Genomic DNA, 23,547 nt, shown 5'->3' on the forward strand with positions numbered 1-23,547 from the left:
ACTTTCTGAATGCCCTGCCACATAATGCGAATGCTTCCGTGTGTCTGTGCTCTACCTTCTGTACAGACGTCCTCAGCTCAGCCAGGCAGGTGGCCAGGTTCTTGGCACACTGACCCAGTTGCATGGCTGCAGCCTGATCGGTCACGGTGGGAACAGATGACTTGGCCGAGGTCACCATCTTACTACCAGGCTGCAGAACGCAAATGAAAAAGGAGGAAAAACATTGTTTGATATTCGATAGAATTATATTTTCCCTGAGAGCATTTAGGAACTGCCTAGAAAACTAAACATTGCATCAGGCAACAGCAAGGGACAAAGGTTTAATTATGTGTTGGTATTTGTGGAGACTCCACGCTCATCCATCAGCTCTAAAAGTGCAACTGAGGCATAAATGCATAATCGCACCAGATCACTGCTTCTTTAACTGCCTGCTTACACCAAAAAGAGGTTACTGGCCTATTTTCAATGGTTCCGCACATGACAGGAACACTATTTATACTTCGTTCAGCCTGGGTCTCGATGTAAGAGTAAAGTTATTCAATTTCAGTATGTGGACATAAAGTTTTACCAACAAATCAGAGAAATGTGAATGACATATCGCGTGTTTGTGAGAGAGTGTGTGTGTGTACTGCACCTGTACGAAGTTCTGGCTGGCAATGATAAGTGCTAGCTGTGCACTGAGGTCCTCTGGTTTCGCCTGACTGCCACGCACCCCCTGGACCAGTTGTGGGATGTGGTCCGCCACTGCCTATATACACAACACAACACACATGCATGCATATAAACAGGCTTAAATACAGTCAAAATGGAGACTCAGTATAAAATCACTATTATACGATCAATCATCATGCAAGCAATTAGAATGCACACAATACAATGGCATTAAACAGCTGATTAGGTCAATTAGGATATAAAAGAAAAATATTTTGAAGTTCTGTCAGCATTGATTCTCACCTTACAGCTCTGCACCAGCTGCTGGTGAGCAGCAGTGTTCTTGTTGGAGGCAGCAGCGTTTTGAGCAGCAGCGATCGTCTGTGTGGCTGCAGCAGCAGCTTGCTTAGCAGCATTCTGAGGGATACAAAGAACCTTAAAATATCCACATGTACAATATGGTTGGACAGTAGCTCTCCATCTATTTCTGTATCAGTCTGTCCTCAAGTCTCCATTTAAATTGAAGACTTCTATGGTCCCATTGCTGCTTTCGAATCTGGATGTTCAAAGATTCTCCTGTCGAGTTTGTGGAATAAAACCGTATTGTTCGGATGTTTTTCTACATGCGTTTCCTTACATTTACAAAATGTCTCTTCACAAGGTGATAAACTGAAAGCATCTCATCGGTCGATGTATGATGCATGAATAAATTACTAAACAATAGCACATTGTAATGCATTTAAGTGTAAATACAGCATAAATGAAGGTTGTATAAACCTTGTTTATTCAATACTAATACATTATTGTAGTTAATAAAAATCTTAATATTACAACAACTAATATTCATGAAGTAAAATGTGCATGCAGCTACAGTGTAGCTGCTACACATTGTAACAAACTATAAAAGGAGAAGGAACTTGTTGAGCATGTAATGCTGTGAAATTCATAAACTCTGCTAATGAGTTTAATATCCTAGTTTGAAGAGAAATTGAGCCGTGAGTCAAATAACCCTGAGGCAAATGAGCCCCTTTCGATCCATTTTAATGATTACGTTTTTTCCTATTTCAGGACCATTTAAAAAGAGCAACAACACATCTAAAACTGTCTAAAAACACTGACAATTAATGACGAAAGGCGTGCGGCTGAAATCTACATCAAATACTCGCAGCCAAGAAAAGTCTCCAGTTGTACTAATAGATGGTGATGTGTTATCTTAATATTTGGTCATTTAAAAATGGTGACATTTAGGATTGATCTTCAGATTCCTCTTCCTGAAGGAGCCATTTCTCTTTGGACAAAGCGTGGCAAAGGTTAAGCCGGCGTCACTGACCTCCAGTCTGTTAATTAGCTTCTTCTTAATGGCGTTCTGAGCAGCAGCGTTGGTGGCCACACGCAGCCCCTCTGCAGCCTCCCGCAGTCTTTGCTGCTGGTCCTCATTCTCTGGGTACGCCGCCGCGCCCTGAGAACACAAACACAGATCAGCAAATACACCACGACAGGTTAGCGGGATGGGGGAAAACAGCTGGTATAAGGGTGGGAAGACAAACAAAATAAAGGCTGAGTAATCTGTTCGCAACACTCGCTGACTTTCTACAATCTTTAAAAAGACAATTTTTAAAAAAGCATTATCACTAGCCTCATCATTTCTGAATGAACATGTTAGCACTCATCACCTACACCTAGTGAGACGAGCAGCAGACCCACACAACTGCCATCAGCGCATACAAGTCACCTTAGAATATCCAATCAGTGTAGCCAGACCTTTGAACACAACGCAGAGTTCAATCACTGCACTCAGCTACAGCTCATCTTCATCACTTCTTTGTCGAAGGCTAAAATGTCAATAGATGCTGTTTGTTCCCATTAGCAACCAGCTTTTTTCCTTTTCCAGTTTATGAAACTAGCGGCGCAAGCTAACTGGGTTCAGTGGAGACCAATATCAATCAGCACCTCCATGAAAGCTTCGATTAGGTGCTGCTGCCATTAGGTTCATTAATTAGGAAGTCTGTAGCTTCACCTGCAGCTACTGTAGACAGAGAGGCGAGTGTGTGTGCAACTGAAAACCTGTCATTAGGGTAATGTTCAACCCCACAGATTGTACACTTGTGTGCCTCGTTCATAGTGATATTTGTGTCTCTTGTGACTTGTGTTAGCAAACGTGAAAAATAATGTGTTTGCTGTTAATTTCTAGTAGTTTCATGGGTGGAAAATGTTTTTGTTTCAACATTTTACTTTGCAAAAATCCCGGTATATGTTAGATGTTAGTGAGCAGCTTCAACTCAGTGTTTGCACCTGTTGGAAACTACTGACACCGTTTAAATGTAACAGGCAATTTGCATTATTATTAAAAAGTGCTGTTTCCAGAAGAAGTAAAAAGAAATCACATGCAATAATTAATAATGGAGAACTAGCCTTGAAATAGCTAGAATATATGTACAATAAGTGTCGAACATTTCCTGACACAGGCTTTAAAAACACACACACGCGCATGAACACAGTCAGCTGTAAAAGATACAGACCAAAAACTAAACTGCACAAGCTCAATCAATCAGTTACCATGGCTACGGCTGGCTGAAGTGTGAGCCTCCATTGAAACAGATAAATCTACAGCTGCAACGGTGATAAGTCCGGCTTCAAACTCGACCATCAAACCAGCTGGAGGGCGTCATTTAATTTTCATGGTGGAAGTCGAGAGTTATATCGGAGTGCGATCGTGCAGACAGATAATGAGACTGATGTAGAGAGATAACAGATGGATAGTTTGGATGGATGAAGATGGGACGAGTCCTTCAGCAGTCTGGGAAGACACAGTTTGAGCTCTTAATAATGTTACGCTGGAAACTTGAGGTGTGAGAAGATCTTGAGGGAAAATTCAAAAGCTGTATGGATTCAATTTCAATTTAGTATTTATTGTTATTATTCATTTTGTACTCAGATGTCTTCATAGGCCAATAACTGGCCATAAAAAGATTGCTATTAAAACCAAAGGATGAGGCCAGCTGTGAATAAATCAATGTACTAAACAGGATTGTTTGATCCTGTTTAGTAAAAAATGTCCACCAACATGTTAAAACAGGATATTCAATATGGTGCGTAGCGATTCCTGATGCAACCTGCAGCTGCTACATAGAGAGTCAAACAGTTTTAAATGGGATGAGATGAGAACACATTTTCTAATTCACAACTTAGTCTACGTCTAACCAAGTCTAAATTCAGACAAATCTAATTCTGCAAACCTATTAAACGGTCACTAATTCGATGTCTGTGGACTGACTTGACCATGTCTGCAGATGTTGGACTCACCATCCAAAACTATTGGAAAAATATTTTTCCGGAAACACACCTTGGCAATGGGGTGTTTCCAAATTAAAGATCTGTCCATGTCATATTTCTTCTCTTGAAGAATGTTTTTAAAGGTTGTCTTCCATTCATGAAACATCTTATCAACAAGACTAAGCTGAATCACTTCACAAACTTTCATCCTTGGTCTTTTTCCATTTTGCACACACAGACGCACAAACACACTTGTGGCCCAGCTTATTTCCCCTCTTCTGTCATTGAAAAGGTCACCCTGGACAAGAGAATAAAGCCCAGACATGTAGACCTTCATGTGGATTTAAGAAATGCCACAACTGTGATTAAAACCAAAACTTTCCCTAAATAAATCCACCCAAAAGATGTATTTGGGTGGACTGTTTTGGTGACACTGAACCCCAAGTTACTGCAGCCCACTGCCTCAAAATGCTGAGGATGGGCTGAATGCAGAGATCACATTATATTTATGTTGGAATAAAGCTTGTTTTACAGCATCGCTGTCGCTGCTGGTATTAAACTTAATAAATATGACATGCTTCGTATCTCACACGCCGTTACCTTTGCTGCCTCCACCATCCTTGCTGTGGCGTCAGCCAGCAATTTAGCAGCTGCCAGCAACTTCTTAGAATTGTCGACGTCCACCTCGGCCTCAGCGTCGGACCTCATGGCATTCACCAGGTCCGAGGTGGCCTGAGCCAACACCCGAGCCTGACGGACCATCTCGCCTGAGACGAGATTAGAGACGACAGAGGAAGTGTAGAGGCGAGGGGGAGGGGGAGAGAGAGGGATGAGAAAAAGGCGAGAGAAGTGGATTAATGGATGAGTCATACTAAAGAAATGTCAGCGTGTTAATACAGTAATATTTTAATTGAACTGCGTAGCTCTGTTCTTTTGATGAAAATCCTCCTGAGTTCATGCTTCATGAACAATTTGGACAAAACCCCCCCCAAAAAACTGGATTTCTTAAAGCGCTTGCAATAATAACTCTGCATGATGACTGCTTTCTTGTGCGCGAGTTGGGGCTAATGATGCAATGCTGGCAAATCTTAGTGTAGCAGATGAATATTTCAACAAACTGCACTGATTTATAATTTGACACCATTTCATTTGTATCAGTAAGAGACATTTGAAGGTAAAATTACTGATAGTAAGTTAACTCATGTTGTGACTGTTTAAAGACGTAAACAATAGAGAGCTTTTAAACAGAAAGTTCAACGTCAGCGTCATAAAAAAAGCTCCTGATGGGAGAAAACCAGAGACAAACATCTTTCACTCAGCTCAGTGGGGTTGAATCTCTAAAACAGCTCTCTGTGATCAGATGTGCATCATGTTTTAACACCTGTAGGTGACGTGTGAAGACACAATTAGATGCAACTGTTCCACCAGCCCTGGTGTTTTCAATTCTAAAAATATTCTTGAAATCAGACTAATGAGAAAAGACAACGGGTGATAAGAAAAGGGTTGTTGGCTACATTCTCTCTGTCAAAGCAGACCTGGCACACCGCACAAGCTATTCATCAGCTGATCTGCCAACAGAAGGATTCACTCAGCTTTTTCTCCCGTTGTTACGTTACCTGACATATTTGACACCAGTTCAAAAGTGATATTTGCCAACTAGCTGCACGTATTCCGGCCCCGGCAGAGCAAACAGCAATTCTAGTTGTCTGTCAAGCTAATCGAGTGGGCTAAGCTGACCGCTGGCCCGGGGCATTCTCTGTGAATCTCTCTCTATCCATCGGTCTTTCTCTGCCGTCAGACTTGCTAACATCACTGTCAGCTTTTCTCTGGGGCTTCACCATCGCTGACAGCAGTCCTATCAAACCCACCATCATGACAGTTTTTGAGGAGAAGATAGAATGAATGAGTCATAGTAAGACATCTACTCCAAAAGCAGAAACTTTAGCGCTGTGGAAAGCAAGTTTATATTAGATTATATGATTTTTCATCACCTATTTAATATTAGATATTTGGCTAAGAAGGGTTTTTAGACTGAATGTCAAAGCATAACAAGAGCTCACAAAAATGGTGTCAAATATAAAACCTCGCTGAAAGTATCTGGCTGAGGGTTGTTCTGTCCTGCTTATGACAGTTCAAACCATGATTGCTTTTTAAATCAAAAACTAAAAAGGGCAATTAATGAACCTGTTCCTTAACCTAGGTGGTGTACAAAATAAAAGTGTGATTATTTCAACATACTTAACGCCTTTTTCTGAATTTCATTTAATGAATCATATTTGAAAAAGAGTTCCCACAATGGCTGAATGTGGACACACAATTAAGATTCCTTCATTTTCCAATATCTTCTTTCGGTCTCACCTGCGTCTCCCATGGAGGTGAAGATGCTCTCAGTGACGGTCATGATGGTGTCTGTGGCCTGGTCATAGCGCCCGATGGGCTCCCCCCTTGAGGTGTACTGCCGAACATGCTGCAGGAGATCTCCCAGAGACTGACTCACCACGCTGGCTGCTGCGCTCACCTTCAACACGGGAGATGCACATCATTAACGTTAGTGCTGTGTCTCTTAAGCTGCATTATTCCCTGCTTCTTATTCCAACAGGTTGGGGAGAAGCACAGTGGACTCATTATCTTCATTGCTTCTTAAGCTGGGTGTTAGTACAAAAACTGAGTACCTTAAATAAATAAATAAATGTTTTAAATAGGGAAAAAACAAGAAACTAGTCAACTCATTTGTTGCTAATTAGGATTTGCTGGGTCAAACTTGGGGGTGCATCTTCCTAGACAAAACAAGAAATGCTACATGGAACGATGGAGTTCAGTGCATCGTTGGTCTTAACATCGACCAAGCTGACCTGTTTGAGGAGCTCGCCATCTTCTGTAGCCGAGAGGCAGGCCTGCACGCAGCTTTCCACTGAGCGATCCACCAGCTTCCCGGCTTCGATTAACTGCTCCTGGCAAACCGGTGAACTGATGGTGGGACTCACCACCTACAACAACAAGGCGAAAAGTGAGGGGAAAAGAAGTGATGGTGAGGCAGGAAAGAACATAAAATGAGACTTTGTCTCAGTTTAAATGGTAAAAAAAAAAAGAAAAAGAAATAATGCCCAAAGTTATCTCCATCTAGGTTCCCCAATGAGACTCAAACAGAAACGGCAAATATATTGTAATTTGGAGGAAAACCCACTGCTACAGTCTTACATCATTAAATTACGTTTCACAGAGAACAGCAGTAACAGCAAAGGGAGAGGAAGAAATCAATTGGAAAAGGATTCAGCAGATGGCTCTCATGACATTGCCACATTACTGAGAGGTGAGGATTTGTTTAGTGAATGCAACTATTCTGATTGGGAGCCGTGAGGGCATTTAAACTAATTAGACGCTTGTGGGTTGTTCAATTAAAGACGTTCAAATACAACGCGGGCACAGGGTCTATAATGGTGCCTTGGTGCATCCTGATATATTCACGCTCCACATTTTTTTTTTTACCTGCAGATAAATTGGAGTTTATTTACGTATTTGAGGAATCTTTATTTCCCAAATCTCACTGCACAGTCGACTTATGAGAAAAGATAACAAAGCAAATGGGGAGTTATTGTCATCCAACTGCAACGGTAATATTTAAATCCGAGACAGATCTTACGTAACATTACACCACTCAAGCATTTGCATAATATCCACTGAATTGAGCTCATATCATGCAAATACTGATGTGACGCCAGTCCTTCAGTACAAGGAGTCAAACATTTTCTTGTACCTTGGCACACGCCACCAGCTGGGAGGTGGACAGGGCACACTGGGTGGCAGCAGCAATGACCCGGTTCTGAAGCACGGTGTCCTCGGCAACCTGGGCAACGTTCTTGGCCTTCAGCACCATCATGGCTGCAGCGTTGGCCACTGCTTTGGCCAGATTCATCAGGATGTCCTACAACAAGGGGAGGCAAAGATGAAAAAAAACAACAACAAACACACAAACTATCTCATCGGCAAGCCGCACAGTCTGTCCTATAAAATGTTTCATCTTGTTCTCACAAACAGACAAATATTGTGGCATAGGCATCTGGATAGTGCAGGTAAAGGTTAAAGAATAATTCCTTATAGCTCTGTGTCATAGGACTGTGTCTGTAGTGTGCAACTGCGCTAAAAGAGTAGAAATAGGACATCCAACTAATTTAATTTCTAACAGGAAGTGTTTACTTATTGTACAATATATACTCAACAATCTAATATAATAAAACAAAACACTTACCAGCTCTACATATGTACAATTCATCATTAACAAATGAATGTAAAACAATGTGACTGCGTGTCAGGCAGGATGTAAGATAGGTTATAGATTTGATCCATGTGTAACCTTCGGCAAACGTATTACAATAACAATCGTGATTCAGCCAAGTATGAGCTACATGAAAGAAAAACACAAGCTTGGCAGCTAGATAAGCATTCAATTCACCGAGCTAAAATACAATCATAGTCCCTCCATATTCCCCCGGTTACAATGTGTTTTTGATTAACTGAGGACTGCGCGTTCTTTGATTATTACACAAAGTGTGGGGACGATGATGATGATGATAAATGGACCGGGTGCAGCGTTACCTGGAACCTCTCGTCTGTCTCGCTCTCTCCAATCTGGCGCAGGAGGTCTCCACTGGCCTGGCCGATGCTGCCTGCGGCTGTCAACACAGTCTGTCTGGGCTGCGCACGCACACACGCACACACACACACACACACACACAGAAAACCATCAGGATGTGAAACTGCATTTGGATGCCTGGTTGGAAACTGCATCATCTTTCTTCTTGAGGTATGGCTCCTTAGTCACATGTAATGGGTTTCAATGTGTTACATGCTGCATCTAAAACTACATCAGTGCCATTTGAGTACTGCACACTGGACATTGCTTAACAAGTTGTTAGCGATTTAAACACGAAGAAATGTATCATATTGCAGCATTTACACAAAGTTAACTCTAACAAACAGCCCACATCTCTTTGTCTAACTAGCCTACAGGCTTCAAGTTATCTTACCAACCACTTGTATGCAGCTCAGGGTTGTCCAAAAGCTAGACATACCTGTGCATTATGCAGATTACCAGCCAACAACCGTACAGTACATTAACTTCTGAATGATACGCCCACAACAAAACAACAACAAACTCTTAATAGATCTCAGTGAGAACATTACAGTCCTGCAAACCAAGTAGATGGAGACTACATTAAGCAAGGTCTGTTTCCATAAAGGCACAAAATGCCTGCCATTCAGCCTAGCCACAGTCAGAGGTCTTTATTAAGACCGACCTGGACAATTAAATTAGCCGAAGCCGGCCAGCAGCAGAGGATGATGTGATTAGGTGTAGTTTGGAGGAGCAGGACAGACACTGCATCATAAAGAGGTGATGCATTGTCTCAGAGTAGAGCTGCCACATGGCAAATTTGATTAACTTTTTTGATTGTCTGATTTGATTTGAATAGAAAAAAAAAAAAAAAATCAAAATCTGTCATTTCATGGAACACAATAGTGAAAAGTTTGCTTGGCTAAAATCCAGAGTCAGACTTTACTTTCACACATTATTCTTCATTTTCTGTCTCTTTTTATCTGCCCTCCTCCTTCTCCATTTGGTTTGGCCTCAATATGTTTTTCTTTTTTCTTCCTTTCACATTTAAATGTCTACACTAATATCTCCCATTCTGTCCTTCAGACTCTATTTGCCATGTTGGAAAGGAAGAAAATCCTTAACGGCTTATTTCAGAAGCAAAATAAAGAGAAAGAGACAATGTGGTAATACTAATACTAAAATGCGTGGTGTAAAAATAGACTGACAATGTTCATGGCATCATTATCTCATGGTCTGGGGTTCCTTTGCTCACCTCTCCAGAAGCCGGCTCCACAGCCTTCAGCAGGTCAGACACGGCCCCTGCGAGTGTCCTGGCAGCCCTCATCAGGTCATTCCCTCCGCCCACGTCGTCCTCCATCAGTGCAGCCAGCAGCTTCACACCCTTTGACATTTCTGTTAGGTTGGAGGAGATGGTGGTGATGGCGCAGCCCACGGCAGTGTAGTCTGTGTCAGTCGGATCACCTGAGCACGGAGAGAGAGGACAGATTAATAAGGGCCATCAGATAAATAGAGTCCTAGAGAAGTGAAAAAAAACTAAGCTTGTTCAGACCCAAACAGAGAAAAATGGAACTGCTCTGCAGTGGGTCTTCTTAAGATTCACAGACTATTGCCGAACAAAGAGACAAAATATGTGTCTTTAACTGAGATTAGAGAGTGCATAAACACAAATCTATTTTAGCAAAGAGAAATAAGCAGGACAAACGACAGAAATTAGGGACAAATTGCTATCACTCTAAAGCACAAATCAAATGAATAAACAGCAACCAATCCACCAATTTCAACCTGGAATGGCTCAGAATGGCACAGAGCCAATACACACCTTCACCAGGCCTTATTAAACCAAACCACAGCAGGATACGGATCTATTAGACTTCATACAGGATCTACACTGATGTTAATGAACACCAGACAGATGGAAAGGATCGGCTTTAAAGTCACTAATTGGCCAGACAATTTGAGCTCTGCAGAAAATAACACCCCTAAAATGTACTTGTAAAACTGTGGGCGCGTCTTAACACTTTCACTGGTTTCATTAAGCATTCCTGAAAAGCCTCTTAAAAAAAAAAAAAAATGCCACAATGTCTAGAATGCACACATGTATAATGTGGCCTAGTATCAACACATTGACATTTAATATCCAGGGGATTGCAGTAAATCCAAGCCTTGGTAGCAGACAAAGCAGAGCACGATCTGCTGAGTCATGCCAGTGCCACTGACCAGCAGTGAGGTTGACAACAGAGGCTGTTCCTGCAGTGATGGCGTCGACCTGGGAGTGGATCTCATGTTTCGACTCATCCATCTTGTTCTGGATCCACACCTTGGATGCCTGGGTACACAGAGGAAGACCACACCAAAAGTCATTAATAAGCATGCATAAAATGCACCTAAACATGGCAGACAGAATTATTATTCCTCATCGTCTGTCACTGTGCTTTTGTGTTACGGCTGTTTCACTGAAAGCATGCATTGAAAGTGATATATTACCATACTATGTGTATAGAGGAAGAGTATCTAGGGTTTCTTATTAACTGTAGGCACATGTATGTGCCCTGTACAGTACCATGTCTTGTCCCAGTGGCGGCAGGTTGTCGACCTCCCCGAGGTCAATCTGGGCTTTCTGCACAGCTTGCATACTGGTGTTGATGGTTCCCATCAGAGCCTGCTGGGCTGAACTCTACACATAAAAAGAAAAAAAACGGGTTAATTCCTCACAGAATTCAGCCTATTGGGATGTTTCAAGAAGCCGTGCTGAGGGAAGATGATTGCCCCCTTGTGAATCTAATTGTTTGCATGTTAATTTACATCCGTGAGGAGAAAAAAAAAAAAATGATACACCTGTTTAGTTGTGCCACCTAAAACAAACCCATTTGAGTGGCATACACCTTTAAAAAAAGGACTTCATCTGTGGGTGAAAACTACACAAACATCATACTGAGAGCCATTTTGCTGTTCTTACAAGAGGTGGCATGTGTCCACGGTGCATCTGACCCATTGTGATCTGCTGTTGAGCAGATGGCATGGTGCCCATGCTGAGCGACTCTGTGCCAATGGAGCCGGAGCGGATCACCCCCGGCAGTGCCACCGAGCCATGCTCCACCCGGCCCACGCGATTAAACTGCTGCTGAAGGATGGTGGACCTGCAGGCACAAAAACGGGACGTTAATGCAACATCTAGCAATGTTAAGGGATGATCACTTGTCTTTAAAACACAATGTTTGTTTTTTTATCCATGATGCTTTTTTTTCCCCCTACATTCCTACGCTTGTCCAAAGCAAATATTAAAATAATTTGCTTAAAATGTACTATTCATCAGTTTTGTTTTTGCCTACCTGCCTTAAGTTACTGCTCTCTGTCTTTGTACGGCAGTATTGGCAGAATCATTCATTTTTTGTTTTAGTGAAAAAAGACCTGGTCCTAATTCATGTCTATTTTCAGCTGAACATCACAGACCTTATTTCCACCAATATTCACTTTGCGCTGCCTCATTTGAATGACACTCCTATCCGTTTGCACCTCTCTCCTCACCTTTGCATCATGCATGCATGCTTCGCTAAGGCACTGACATGCTTTACAGAGAGCAAAGCACAATACAAGGTAAGAAGTGTACCATGCTATTGTATTCCACTTGTCTTTCTATGGCCATGTAAATAGAGCCCATTTCGATAACCAAGCAAACAAACTAAAAACAGAGCAAATACTTACTCCAACAAGAACACAAAAAGGGAAAAAAGCCACTAAAAAGAAGAGAAAACAAGAGCATGTTTCTAGTTTTCACTATGTGTGCGAGTGTGTTCATTGGCGAGATTAAACACCAAGCAATGTGGTTGTGTTCGTTTGTGACAGTGTGCCACTTATACAAAGCAGACCGATGCTGCAAAGTCTTCCCACTGTGTTTTTCTGGAAGACAAAGCTTTGTTTTGTTTTTCCTCATATCGGGCCTTCTAGAGTTTGACTTGCTACATGTTTGCAGTATTAAAGACTTTTGCCTTCGGCCCTGCGCACAATCCCAGGTTTAAAATGTTCTTTTTTTTTTTAAAAAAAAGTAGAAAGAATACCCTAACAATTGCAGCAAATTCTCAGTTTGAAGCAGGAAAGCAATATCAATTGTGGCTAGACAGGAAAAGGGGCTTCAGGTACGCATTGAGAGTCCACTGTGGATAAATGAGTTAATACACATCTAATCAGGAAATGTTCGGAATGGGCCTTTGCTCGTCCAGTGCTGCAACATTTCCTCACATCATGATTATCTCTCAGGATAAAGTCCAGCTGAGGAGGCGCTCATGTGGTGAAATGAGGTTCTGGAAGATGGATGTGTGGTCTGTGGTCGAGGGCGGTGGTGAGAGGGGAAATTGAAAAAGCACCCAGTCTAATATGGTGTTTTGATAGAATATGCAATAACTATGCAATCATAAATTGAGCTCATGGACAAACCATTATCATACCTCAGTTTATACTGGACTAGAAAACTACTGGAGGTAATGAGATCACATGGAACTACTGGAAGGATTAATCTATACAACTACAAGTTTGGTGTGAAGCAGCTTTATCTCCATTTTCTTGCTTCTGTAAAGCTTTCTCTATACAAGCAGTAGCAGCTCTCTGAGGCTGTATTTAGGCACGTTGTTGCTTTGAGCTAAATGCTAGCGTTTGCATGCTAATATGCTTACAATAACACAGTAAAATGCAGATTTTTAGCCATAATGTTTATTATCTCAGTTTAGTGGGTTAGCATGCTAGTATTTGCTAGTTAGCCCTTAACACAGTAAAGATAAGTGTTGAAAAGAATGTATAGTTTTGCAAGTCATGAACCAAAACGTTGGACAAAATGAGTTATTATTAATGGCAATTCATCCAAGAGTTGTTGATTCCACCGACTCATATTCACTGTGGATAAAAAAAAATAAAAATCCAAAACACTTTTACTAGTTATTACTAATTTACATACTTTTTCGGGGACACAGATTCCTCAAGCATGGTCGACTCCTCATCGCCTTCTAATCCAAAGCGGTCCTTGCTTTGCTTCTGCAGCAGAGAGAAAAGTAAACTACATTTTAGTTTCAAAAGGGAGCTCACAGTGATTTTCAAAAAGTAATCCTGAAGCCATCTTCAATGTCAGATTTAGTGTAACATTAAAAAAAATAAACTGGGCCCAGATTGGTCTCAGATTGACACATTTATATCTATTTTTAGGCTTTGGAAACACCAGATAAAAGTCATTTAAACTTAAATGTCATATGAAATAAACCAGATGAAAGCAAAACAGTGCGCAAGAGCTTATTCAAGTCGTGCTACCCTTTCGACAGGTGTGCAGAGATATCCTATATTGAAGGCATTAGGCAAATAAACTCAAAATTCGTGTCAACCTTCTTATCTAAGGAAAGAGAGAATGGAGACCCAAATATGCAGGCAGGGATTTGAGTTCTTTCAAGTGTCCCTTCGCCACATGAGCCCAGCTGTCAGCATTTCTGTTTATTTAACTGTAACTGTACGACACAGAAGCCTGAACACATCAAGCATCAACAGATCTGAGACTTCATCGATTCATTATGACTCATCTGCGTCTCCAGAGATAAGGGTCTCACCTTTTTGAGGATGATATCGATGTAACCGGCAATGAGCTGAGAGATCTGTTCCCCTTCAGTGGTCTGCACCGAGTAATAGCTCTCCTGGTACTCCCCAAAGTCCTACACACACACGCACACGCACGCACACACAATTTAGTCTAATTTTAAACATGCATTTTACACAGTACTGTAGACAGGCTGAAGATTAACTGTGAGGATTAAAGTGAATCCATATAGCCAGCTAGTTGCAGATAAATACTACACGTTGCGTTTGGTGACATGAAACTGCTGCAACATACAGAGAGTCGGATTAACCCAGGAGGCATGTTGGAGCAAATTTTATGTAGGAAAACTGAGAAGAAAAAATAAATCTTTACACCTCTTATGGGCACACTTTCAATCACTGTGGAATCTATGACTCCTTCAACATGTGAACGACAAATTAAATCCATTTTGAATTTTAGTGTCACAAAAACACACAGCCTAAACCACAAAACACTCTGCTGAATTAGCACACACTCTCTGGTTGCTGTTAATTCAGCAGAGACGGTTCATCTACCAGATCTGCAAGATTAAATCCAAGTTGCTCATTGACTGGGTGCGGACACAATGGAGGGATATTGACAGGGAAGACAAAAAGAGTCTGTTCAATAACTGAAGTGAGCGAGGGAATGAATGGACAGGCAGACTGAGCACGACAGTGATTGTTTTATGGCCACTGCAGTGAACAGTTGGGCTCACTGTGAGCCTGTCCTTCTTATTTACGACATGGGATTTATGCTCAGTGTGGACAGAATGAATAAAAGATAAACCGGCTGAGAGAACAAAGTCAGCAATACCGAAAACCTTGTGAATTCTTGTGAAACAATATCCAGAGCCTCTGTGATGAATCCTAGTGTAAGACTGGTCCAGGGTCCAGTAGGATGTTGTCGTTTTGTTTGTGTGCGTGTCTTACCAGGGTGAAGCTCTTGGGCGACGCTGCCCACCTCTTCACAGTGGTGAGTGGCCACTCCTGAACCACGTCTTTGGTCTTCTCCTCCACTCTCAACACAGACTCTTTGGTGATCCCCAGGAGCCGCGGCACCAGCTTGTTCTTACTCTTCATCTTTTCCTATAAGAAAACACCATTTTGTTTTCAATCCATCCAAATGTTTAAAACACTTAACAAAAAAAGAAATCTCGTTAACAGTTGCATCATTTTGCACATTATCGAGAAAATGGCGGCTCACAGACAAAAAAGCGGTATCAAGCCGCCAACATGGTGTCAAATAACCATCTCAAGCTTCGGTTTGGAAAAGTGATAGTTTCTCTCATACAGAGTTTAGCAATTTATGAGTTTAACAAAGCACTGTGTACACTCAAACACAAGTGAGTTGCCTTTTATTGTCAGTTAAAAGAGATCTGCTTTTTTAAGGAAACTTATTTTATATTTTTTGGCACTTTTATCACTCCTGCACTTAAGGAAATCAAACAGTTTGACAAGATCTCATGACTGGATTTTTCTGAATTGACAAAAACACTAAACATTTGCTCCTTTTAGATTAAGTAAACCATATTTATTTTTTCCTTGCTTTAATTTTTTAGACATTTTGAGTTTCCATAAACTCTTAATCCACACTTTGCATTTCATTATATATTACATTATTGATGTCTGTTTTAATCATTCACTATCACTTATCATAATCCTGCATACTTCTTCTACCACATTTTTGCCAATAAACCTTGCTAACACACAGACACACACTGGCCTCTGACAATGAACGACAGGCCTCTATAAGTACCGATACTGACATTAATACTAGTACTGGTGAATTAGCCCATATACTGCAACACTTCCTGTAGTAGTAGGACCATTTTTACCCACCATAGTGATACAAGTACTCTCAGTTGGACTGCCGGCAACCATGCAGCGCTCCCTTACATCCACATGTTTCCACTGAGGCTTTGTGCGCGTTAATGCCAGTTTGTCTTATCTTGTCTGTATTTAAAACTGCAACATGTAAAACTTTTCATTGCCTTATGTATGCAGTACACTTGAGCAAAAGACTTCCCTCTCTCTGGACGATGTTGCATAAATAAAAGTAGAATTAATAAAACCAACAAGACACCAACCCCCATGATGCAAACAAAGCATTTTAAAATGTCACTTTTATTCCCTTCAGCAAACAACTCATTTCCATTTTCCCGGGCCTGCTGAGGGTATTACCTGAATAAAAAGGCGTTTAGAGAAAAGGACAGATTAACAGTTCAAGCGAATTTAAATTTATAGGCTTGCAGCTTGAAACGCTAATTCTGCTGTCAGACTGATCTGCCAAGATGAGTATTCATCTGTCTAACCAGTTAAAAGAAGAAGGAAAAAAGAACTTTCCCCACTTAGTAATTAAAGCATTATGTCTTAATCATGTCTTTATCTGCCTGTCAAAAACTCTCAACCTCCCCCTGTATTCACTAAGCCTCTAATGTCATACTTCAGTCGCTCTCTGAGCCGGCAGAACAGCTGACTTATTTTCCTTTCCCTTGCATGGAAAGAGAAAGTGTTTCTCCAGGAGCTGCAGTCGGTGAGCAGATGGACAGACCGTGATGGGCTGTGACGTGAGGCCAAAGAGGTGAGTTGTGTAAAAAGTCCTGGAGGGCCTGTAAACCCTCTGGGGCCTCCAGGGGTTATGGGTTAGGTACTATAGGCTGCATTTTTTCCAGGGTTATTTTTAAGATGTTTCTGCTCCACTGGATTACACTCAAGAATGACGGAAACGACAAAAGGTGAGCAGATAAAATGTCAAACTGACCAAGTGGAACACAGATCCAAAGCCAGGAGGTGGGACACAGTTTAGGATTTGTGGGTTTTACACTTAATAGGAATAAAAAGGCAAAGTATAGTGTGGACTTGCAGGACTGTGGAATGTGTGAGCTACTGCAAATTAAGATTTGATGAGGTGAGCTCCAACCTAATAGAAAGTTTGTGTTTTTATTATACTTCATCTCTACCCTTATCCCCTGGTGCTGAAAGCTACTGATGAAAAGCCAGGAACTGCCTGGCAGAGAGTCAGTAACAGCAGCACAAGTGACTGTTTTTATTCAAAGCAATTGCCAGAAATTATCTCATTTTCTACGAGAGCGCAGGGATGAAGTCAGAACAGGTGACAATTGGAAAGCAATTTATTGACGCAGACAGGGAAGTTTCCCATGACTTAATGCAGGATGTCCTCTCGGTGACAAATGATGCGACAGGAAAAAAAGAAATCTGCAAATTGCTCGTTTCGGCAGGCATCTCCCTGGCAGTTGGACTCATTTGGTAGAGTAAGTGGCCCAGGTTTGCCTGTGCAATGTCTCTCCTTCTCCCTCATTCACCCCACTTGCTCTGAAATAATCTTTAGTGGCACACTCGGCTGCACAGACATCATTTGGTTTCCTTCCAGCAGCACGCTGAACTCCCCGCAGACGAGGTTCAACCGTTGTGTATTTGTGTGTATTTGTGTGTGTGTGTGTGTGTGTGTGTGTGTGTGTGTGTGTGTGTGTGTGTGTGTGTGTGTGTGTGTGTGTGTGTGTGTGTGTGTGTGTGTGTGTGTGTGTGTGTGTGTGTGTGTGTAAGAACAGTGAGGAGATGTATAAGATGTATGAGGGATAATTTAAGGCATGCAAATACCAAACGGTTCCTTTTTAACAATTTGGTCAGAATAGCTATGTAAAATCAACGGATATGAGTTTAACCCACTTTAGAAAAGGTTGACAAATGTTACATTTGCCGATGAAAATACATTCAAATCATTAAAAACGTATATAAATATATATATTTATTTTCCCTATTGATTTGGGTGACATGAGAAGCTTTGAAATTCCAGGTGGACACGGACAATTTTCCCCACCTGCTGGGTTCTGCCTTCAACCTTTTTATCCAGTTAACAGCAAGCCCAAAGAACAGATTTCACACTCGGGACATAAAAGGCTCAGACTACATTTCAACCACTTTCAAAACTACTTCCCCCTTTTTAGATAATCACTTTTTTTTTTGAAACAGGATAAAAGAACTTCAGGCTAGAGGATCTTTTCAGTGAATACAATTGTGCAGTGGAACTTCATTAAAATGGTGTATTTTTGTGAAGTCCTAGAAATAAATATGTGTTGCAACGTACCTTGACCAGGAAGAAGGAGACGCCATATGTCCTAAGAGACCTTGCCAGTTTAACATATTTCACTTTTGCTTCAATCTCTGTCATTTCTCCACAGTCTTTGTGATCCTGCAGGTTGGAATATACATGCATTATGTAATATATATAATATACATGTATTCAGCATTTGAACAATAGTTGCATACTTGTCAAATGTGTTGAATGCAAAAATCCATATGTGCATTTTTCAAATGGACAATATGACCACACCTGGAATACTTTCTTCTCAGCTCCTCTTTGCTTGATGTATTCTTTGGGTAAAAACTCCTTCAAGCTAGGAAAGAAATGAAACACAGTAGAAGAATACATTTCTACAAAAAATGATTCTGCCTCAGCCTTAAAACTCTGAAGAAATATCAATTTCATAAACTCTTTAAGCTGAATTTACAATACGAATACAAATGTTTGGTGAAAGGTTGACTTTTCAAATCAAATGAGTTCTAATATTTTACAAATATTATAGAGTATAAAGATATATTTTCTTTAAAATGTCAAATTATTCAGTATGGATAAATGTTCTTCTTGTGGGATAGATGCTTACTCTAAGAATCCAGGTTTGTGTTTATGTTCTATGTGCGGTCCAAACTGGATCTGGGCCTGAATGCCTCCGAACTCGCAAGCCTTGTCAAATGATACGGGGTGAGAACCGTTTAGGATGTCATCTCGAGCCTGAAAGAAAGAAATGTGTTCATTAATTGGGTAAAAGGTGAAACAAATTGAACTGAGAAAGCCTTATATTATAGCTTTGAGTCAAGTATCTGGTTCTTGCAAACAGCTTTTAATAACCAGATACAAACACTTCTTTAATATTCAGTTTTCTGCCACTGCTCAGTTTGGTAGCTACGTGTCACCATTAGGTGATGATGGAGAAATGGATGGTATTGTATTTCTCCTGGTTTGTAGTTACATTCTCCTCTGGTGGTAAACATGCTCGAGTGAGGGTCAGACCTGCACATAAAGAAGATTGAGTTGGACGGGGTCTCGGGAGTCCACGTTCTGGTCGGAGTAGAAGAACTTGCGTCTGAGCAGGAGGGTCTCGTTCTCGTCCACCCCCTGCTCTCTGAACGTTCTGCTGTGGTCCAGCCAGTTCACTGACAACACAAAATACATCCACGGGGATCAGATTATTCAAAAAAAGAAAAAAAATCTACGTGGTTACAGAGAAAAGAAAGGATTTAAAAGCAAAGAGATGAGAGGAATCCCTGTATGTTTGAGTGTGAGTTGTATAACCGTGTGTGAAATCTGTGGGTTCTAAGAATTATCTTTATTATCTGGATGACATGAGTATCAACTCCGAGCCATTTCCATTCGTCCTCCATTCATCATATTTTACTCTCCCACCGATTGCCTGGCTACTGAGTTGGCCGGCTCTATGAAAAGTCAAAGATGTTTCACAACCTTACACTGTGTAATGTCATGTGCGGATGTGTATGCTTTTCTAAAACCGGGTCTAATGAGCGGAACAGTAACACTATGCTCCAGTGGCGCCAGACAGCATTTACAGATATCTGTAGACTGATCAAAGGAAAGGCTAGTTGTTTTTATATGCCACATTTCACCATCAAGGCAATTGAAAGAGCTTTACATAAAATAAAGGATACATTTTCTTTAGTCCTTTAATACATTTTCTTTGAACTAGTTTTTGCAGTAAAAAATGCCACATATTCCTAAAAGTATCCTTTAGTCCACTTTGGCACAAGGCTAAATTCAATGTGGAATGTACTGGTGTAAATGAGAAAGCATCTGGACCCATTAGGGCATGCCAACAAGTGTTTAACAACACTTAAGCAAAATAAATGGCCACCATCAACTACACCACCGGGTCAAATGTAATTCCACTGAACTCACAGTCATCGTCTGTGTGCAGTTTGGCTTTCAGCTTCTCCATTTTTCTCTCGTCTCTCAGCAGCGTCCTGTCTTTCTTCAGCGTACCCATCCCATCCTCCTTCTTCTCCTCCACCGTCTCCTGGATCAGAGAGTACTCCTCATAGTTTGTGATGCCTGGAATCAAAAGAGGAAAATAAATCATCCACCATATCCCCCCCAGAATCCGGTTGGATACACGTTTAATTTAACAGGATTATTTTCAGAACGCTTTTGTGTTTTACATTCACGTTTGCAAAAGCTCTTGTACAAAAAAAATGCAATTAAAATGTCCTAGTGGTAGAGCGATCGATCTGCATGCCTTGCATAGACGGGGTTAAGAAGACACAGAATTGTAATGCATAAATCTTTGGACCTATTAAACAGCAAGCAACACTTTAATACATGTGAAACCTATACAGCACACTCCAAAAGCATGGAGAAAAGGGCTAGTAAAAGAAACGTACCTATTCTACTGCATATAGTCACAAGCAGCTCTCCCACTGTTTTGGAGTCGTCCACCATGATGGTTTTCACGGCCCCGTCCAACATTTTGATTTTCTGGGGCCTCTGCTTCTTCTTGTATTCAAGGATGTCCTGCTCAAATACAAAAGAGAGAGAGAAGAGAACCAAAAAAATTGAGAGAGGAATGCAGGAACTGAATGTAAGAGAGAAAGAGAGAGAGAGAGAGAGAGAGAGAGAGAGAGAAAGAGAAAGTACCCGCTGGGAAAATGATCAAATGCATCCAAGTTGCGTGGAGAGAGGGAAGAATATAGTCCAGAAAACCTTATTTAACGGCTGCCTATCACAGCTCGCTGCTCCCTTCCAATCACAACAATGAGGAGAGATTTGGTTCAGAATAATTGGTCACAGTCATGCCTTCTACCTGGGTTGCCTTTGGTGGATTTGAAGAAGAGAAACCATTTAGAGCTGCAAAACCAAACCCACAGATGTACTGAGGGGCAGAACTACACGACAAACCAGAATCGCTCAGGCGTTTGGCAGCAGGGTCCCAAGACTAGCAAAGGATCTACAGCTGGCTGGAGCACGTCTTTAAAGTCCCTTTTAAAAAGCATCCTTTGATGTGCTAAATTGTTTTCTTAATATCCAATTTAATTCTGTGCTTTTATTCTCTCATCCTGCTTCACTATTTTTGTACTGCTGAGGCCATGAATTATACTGTACACTGTCTTTGTTCCCACTTGTAATTGATTAATTAAGTATTTTTCAATGAATGAGATATTGTTTTAAGTTTCTCCATCATAAAGCACTTTGTCAATGATCTATTCAAATAAATCACATTGTGCTATATCTCAGTTAGCAGTTGACCATTAGAACATCTGGAATCATGTATTAAGGTTACTAAAACATAACAAATCAGTATGCCATGGTAATAAATGTCCAAATCAGTATTTGAATACATTGTGGGGGTTTTTTTTGTGTTTTTTTGTGTATTATCCTCAAAAAATCCCAAACAGCACATTTTACGACCTAAAACGATATTGTGAGGCAAACGCTGTAACCTATAGCCTACAGTCCAACCACCGTCGAAGCTTTGAATATTGTCATATATTTCTCACTGGAGATTCCAAGCCCCCAAAAATAATATTCGGGACAGCCCTCGTGTGTTGGGTTAAACATGTGGATATATTTACCCCATTACGGAGCATGTAGTAGTCCAGCGTCCTTCCAGACTCCAGCCAGATGCCTTTTCTGGGGTCTTCATCAGACAGAAACAGACCATAGTCTGAAGCTGGAACAGTGAGGAGAAACATGAGCAATTTAGAGACTGTTGTGATGGAAGTAAGTCCTTATGCCACGATCAGCAAATGGTAATGATGATGCTGTCAGGTGGAACAGTAAAGTCGGACCCTGCCACCTCCTTATGATCACCTGTATACGTTACAAACGTAGTGAAAGATGGCAAGCTATGACTGACTGGGGTCCAACCTGTGGTGTCTCGGCAAAGTCACATTAACACTTTATGAACTCTACGGTCGCCTAAATAGACAAAATGTCAAGTAGTCTGATCCCAGCATTAGCTTATCATACAATATTATTACATTCATTAATGATGTACATTTTCCTCTTAACTGTAGTGCTTAGTTTTGGAGATAACGGTGATGAACAGTTTAAACCTCATCTCGTGTCTTTTCATCATTCTCACCCTGTCCACTCTGAGCCTCGGGGACACGCTCTCTGATTATCCTACAGGCGTCATAGACGGCTGTGGAGGGCTCAAACTGCATCGTCTTCACAACATTGCACTGGCGAACGCAGATTTTCAGCGACAGCACCACCATCTTGGCAGGCGGCGTGGGCGTCGGCTGCAGCTACACCTGCGCAAAACGAGGAGGACAGAGAGGGGAAGGACAGAGCAGCAGAGGTTGAGTTTATTGCAAGTCCAGGAGGTCCAAAACTTAAGCACAGTGATGAAACTCATTGACTGTGATGAAGGAGCCAGATGTTGGAGGAGAATGATTTTCCTGTTAAAGAGAGAATGTGAATGGGATAATTGTGATTTTCAAATTTGAATACAGTGTATAAATGTACATTAATCCAGTGCGGCATCGCTGCTATGCTTGATAAAACGGGTAACATCTTTTTTTTATTTTCCCCATTAGAAAAAGCAGAAACTAAAGCTGTTTTTCTCTTCACACATCTGTGCTTTCTTGTAGTTAGGTTTGCAGTAATGCCACACACACACACAAATATCTTTCCTTTGCACGGTTACCCTTGCATAAACAATAGAATTTTATGAATGTGAAGAAAGTGCTAATTTGTGCACAGCGAGGCCATTGTTATGCTTCATAAAACAAAAGAGCAGACAACAAATTTATCACTTTTTGAAAACGGCCCATCTGGTCCCTGCTGGAGACAAAGAAAAGACACTGAATATTCTGAGCAAGAGACTTTTAAAAAAAAGGTAAAACAAAGCAACAAATCTACCCACAACTACTGGAGCTGGAGAGGCAACTCTCCACAATCTACACTTCTGAAATTAGTTTCATTTCCAGTGACAAAAAAAAATCAACGAGACTCTAGATGATGATGTGCGTTCAGAGGCAGCAAAGTCATTTCCAGCTTGTCATCTTCTAAAGTTAAAGTCAGTTTTGGTCCCACATTGTTAGCATACAACACAACGTGGTAAAAGAAAACAAAAAAATGGAATGTTGAGCTGTCAGCTTGCTACAACATCTGTTCATGGTTACGTAATGGCCATGTCTCACTGCATTAAATAGACCTATCACAAAAAGTGTACTAATTGAAAACTATACTTGTTATAATCTTATTTTGTATGTTAATAATGTATCAAATTATAATGTGAAAACATCCAACCATGTGAAAGAGGTCGCTTGTGGTGATAAACCTACAGAAAATGATCAGCTGACTCTGCACCAGATGGCAGACATACACA

General features: G+C 41.0%; 1 protein-coding gene across 2 annotated transcripts in view; it reads right to left on the bottom strand.

Annotated features, from left to right (window-relative positions):
* The window catches only part of LOC306702782 (talin-2), a gene marked incomplete at its 5' end in the record, with an annotated part of 45,466 nt that extends 23,022 nt beyond the window's left edge, over nucleotides 1-22,444 (bottom strand). The window contains 24 exons of one of the 2 annotated variants that reach the window (XM_079168462.1): nucleotides 56-190; nucleotides 635-748; nucleotides 955-1,068; nucleotides 1,982-2,110; nucleotides 4,525-4,691; nucleotides 6,283-6,442; nucleotides 6,777-6,911; nucleotides 7,679-7,846; nucleotides 8,518-8,616; nucleotides 9,789-9,997; nucleotides 10,754-10,862; nucleotides 11,097-11,210; nucleotides 11,493-11,673; nucleotides 13,482-13,558; nucleotides 14,119-14,220; nucleotides 15,056-15,211; nucleotides 18,231-18,335; nucleotides 18,477-18,540; nucleotides 18,808-18,935; nucleotides 19,215-19,357; nucleotides 20,115-20,267; nucleotides 20,597-20,726; nucleotides 21,785-21,882; nucleotides 22,297-22,444. In XM_079168462.1, the coding sequence (XP_079024588.1) occupies nucleotides 56-190; nucleotides 635-748; nucleotides 955-1,068; nucleotides 1,982-2,110; nucleotides 4,525-4,691; nucleotides 6,283-6,442; nucleotides 6,777-6,911; nucleotides 7,679-7,846; nucleotides 8,518-8,616; nucleotides 9,789-9,997; nucleotides 10,754-10,862; nucleotides 11,097-11,210; nucleotides 11,493-11,673; nucleotides 13,482-13,558; nucleotides 14,119-14,220; nucleotides 15,056-15,211; nucleotides 18,231-18,335; nucleotides 18,477-18,540; nucleotides 18,808-18,935; nucleotides 19,215-19,357; nucleotides 20,115-20,267; nucleotides 20,597-20,726; nucleotides 21,785-21,882; nucleotides 22,297-22,432 (3,126 nt within the window). The remainder of the gene's footprint in view (nucleotides 1-55; nucleotides 191-634; nucleotides 749-954; nucleotides 1,069-1,981; nucleotides 2,111-4,524; nucleotides 4,692-6,282; nucleotides 6,443-6,776; nucleotides 6,912-7,678; nucleotides 7,847-8,517; nucleotides 8,617-9,788; nucleotides 9,998-10,753; nucleotides 10,863-11,096; nucleotides 11,211-11,492; nucleotides 11,674-13,481; nucleotides 13,559-14,118; nucleotides 14,221-15,055; nucleotides 15,212-18,230; nucleotides 18,336-18,476; nucleotides 18,541-18,807; nucleotides 18,936-19,214; nucleotides 19,358-20,114; nucleotides 20,268-20,596; nucleotides 20,727-21,784; nucleotides 21,883-22,296) is intronic. The other variant, XM_079168461.1, reaches the window with a different exon arrangement.
* Nucleotides 22,445-23,547: the final 1,103 nt, after the last annotated feature.

This window comes from Pholis gunnellus, assembly GCF_910591455.1.
Source record: "Pholis gunnellus genome assembly, chromosome: 1".
Taxonomy (NCBI): domain Eukaryota; kingdom Metazoa; phylum Chordata; class Actinopteri; order Perciformes; family Pholidae; genus Pholis; species Pholis gunnellus.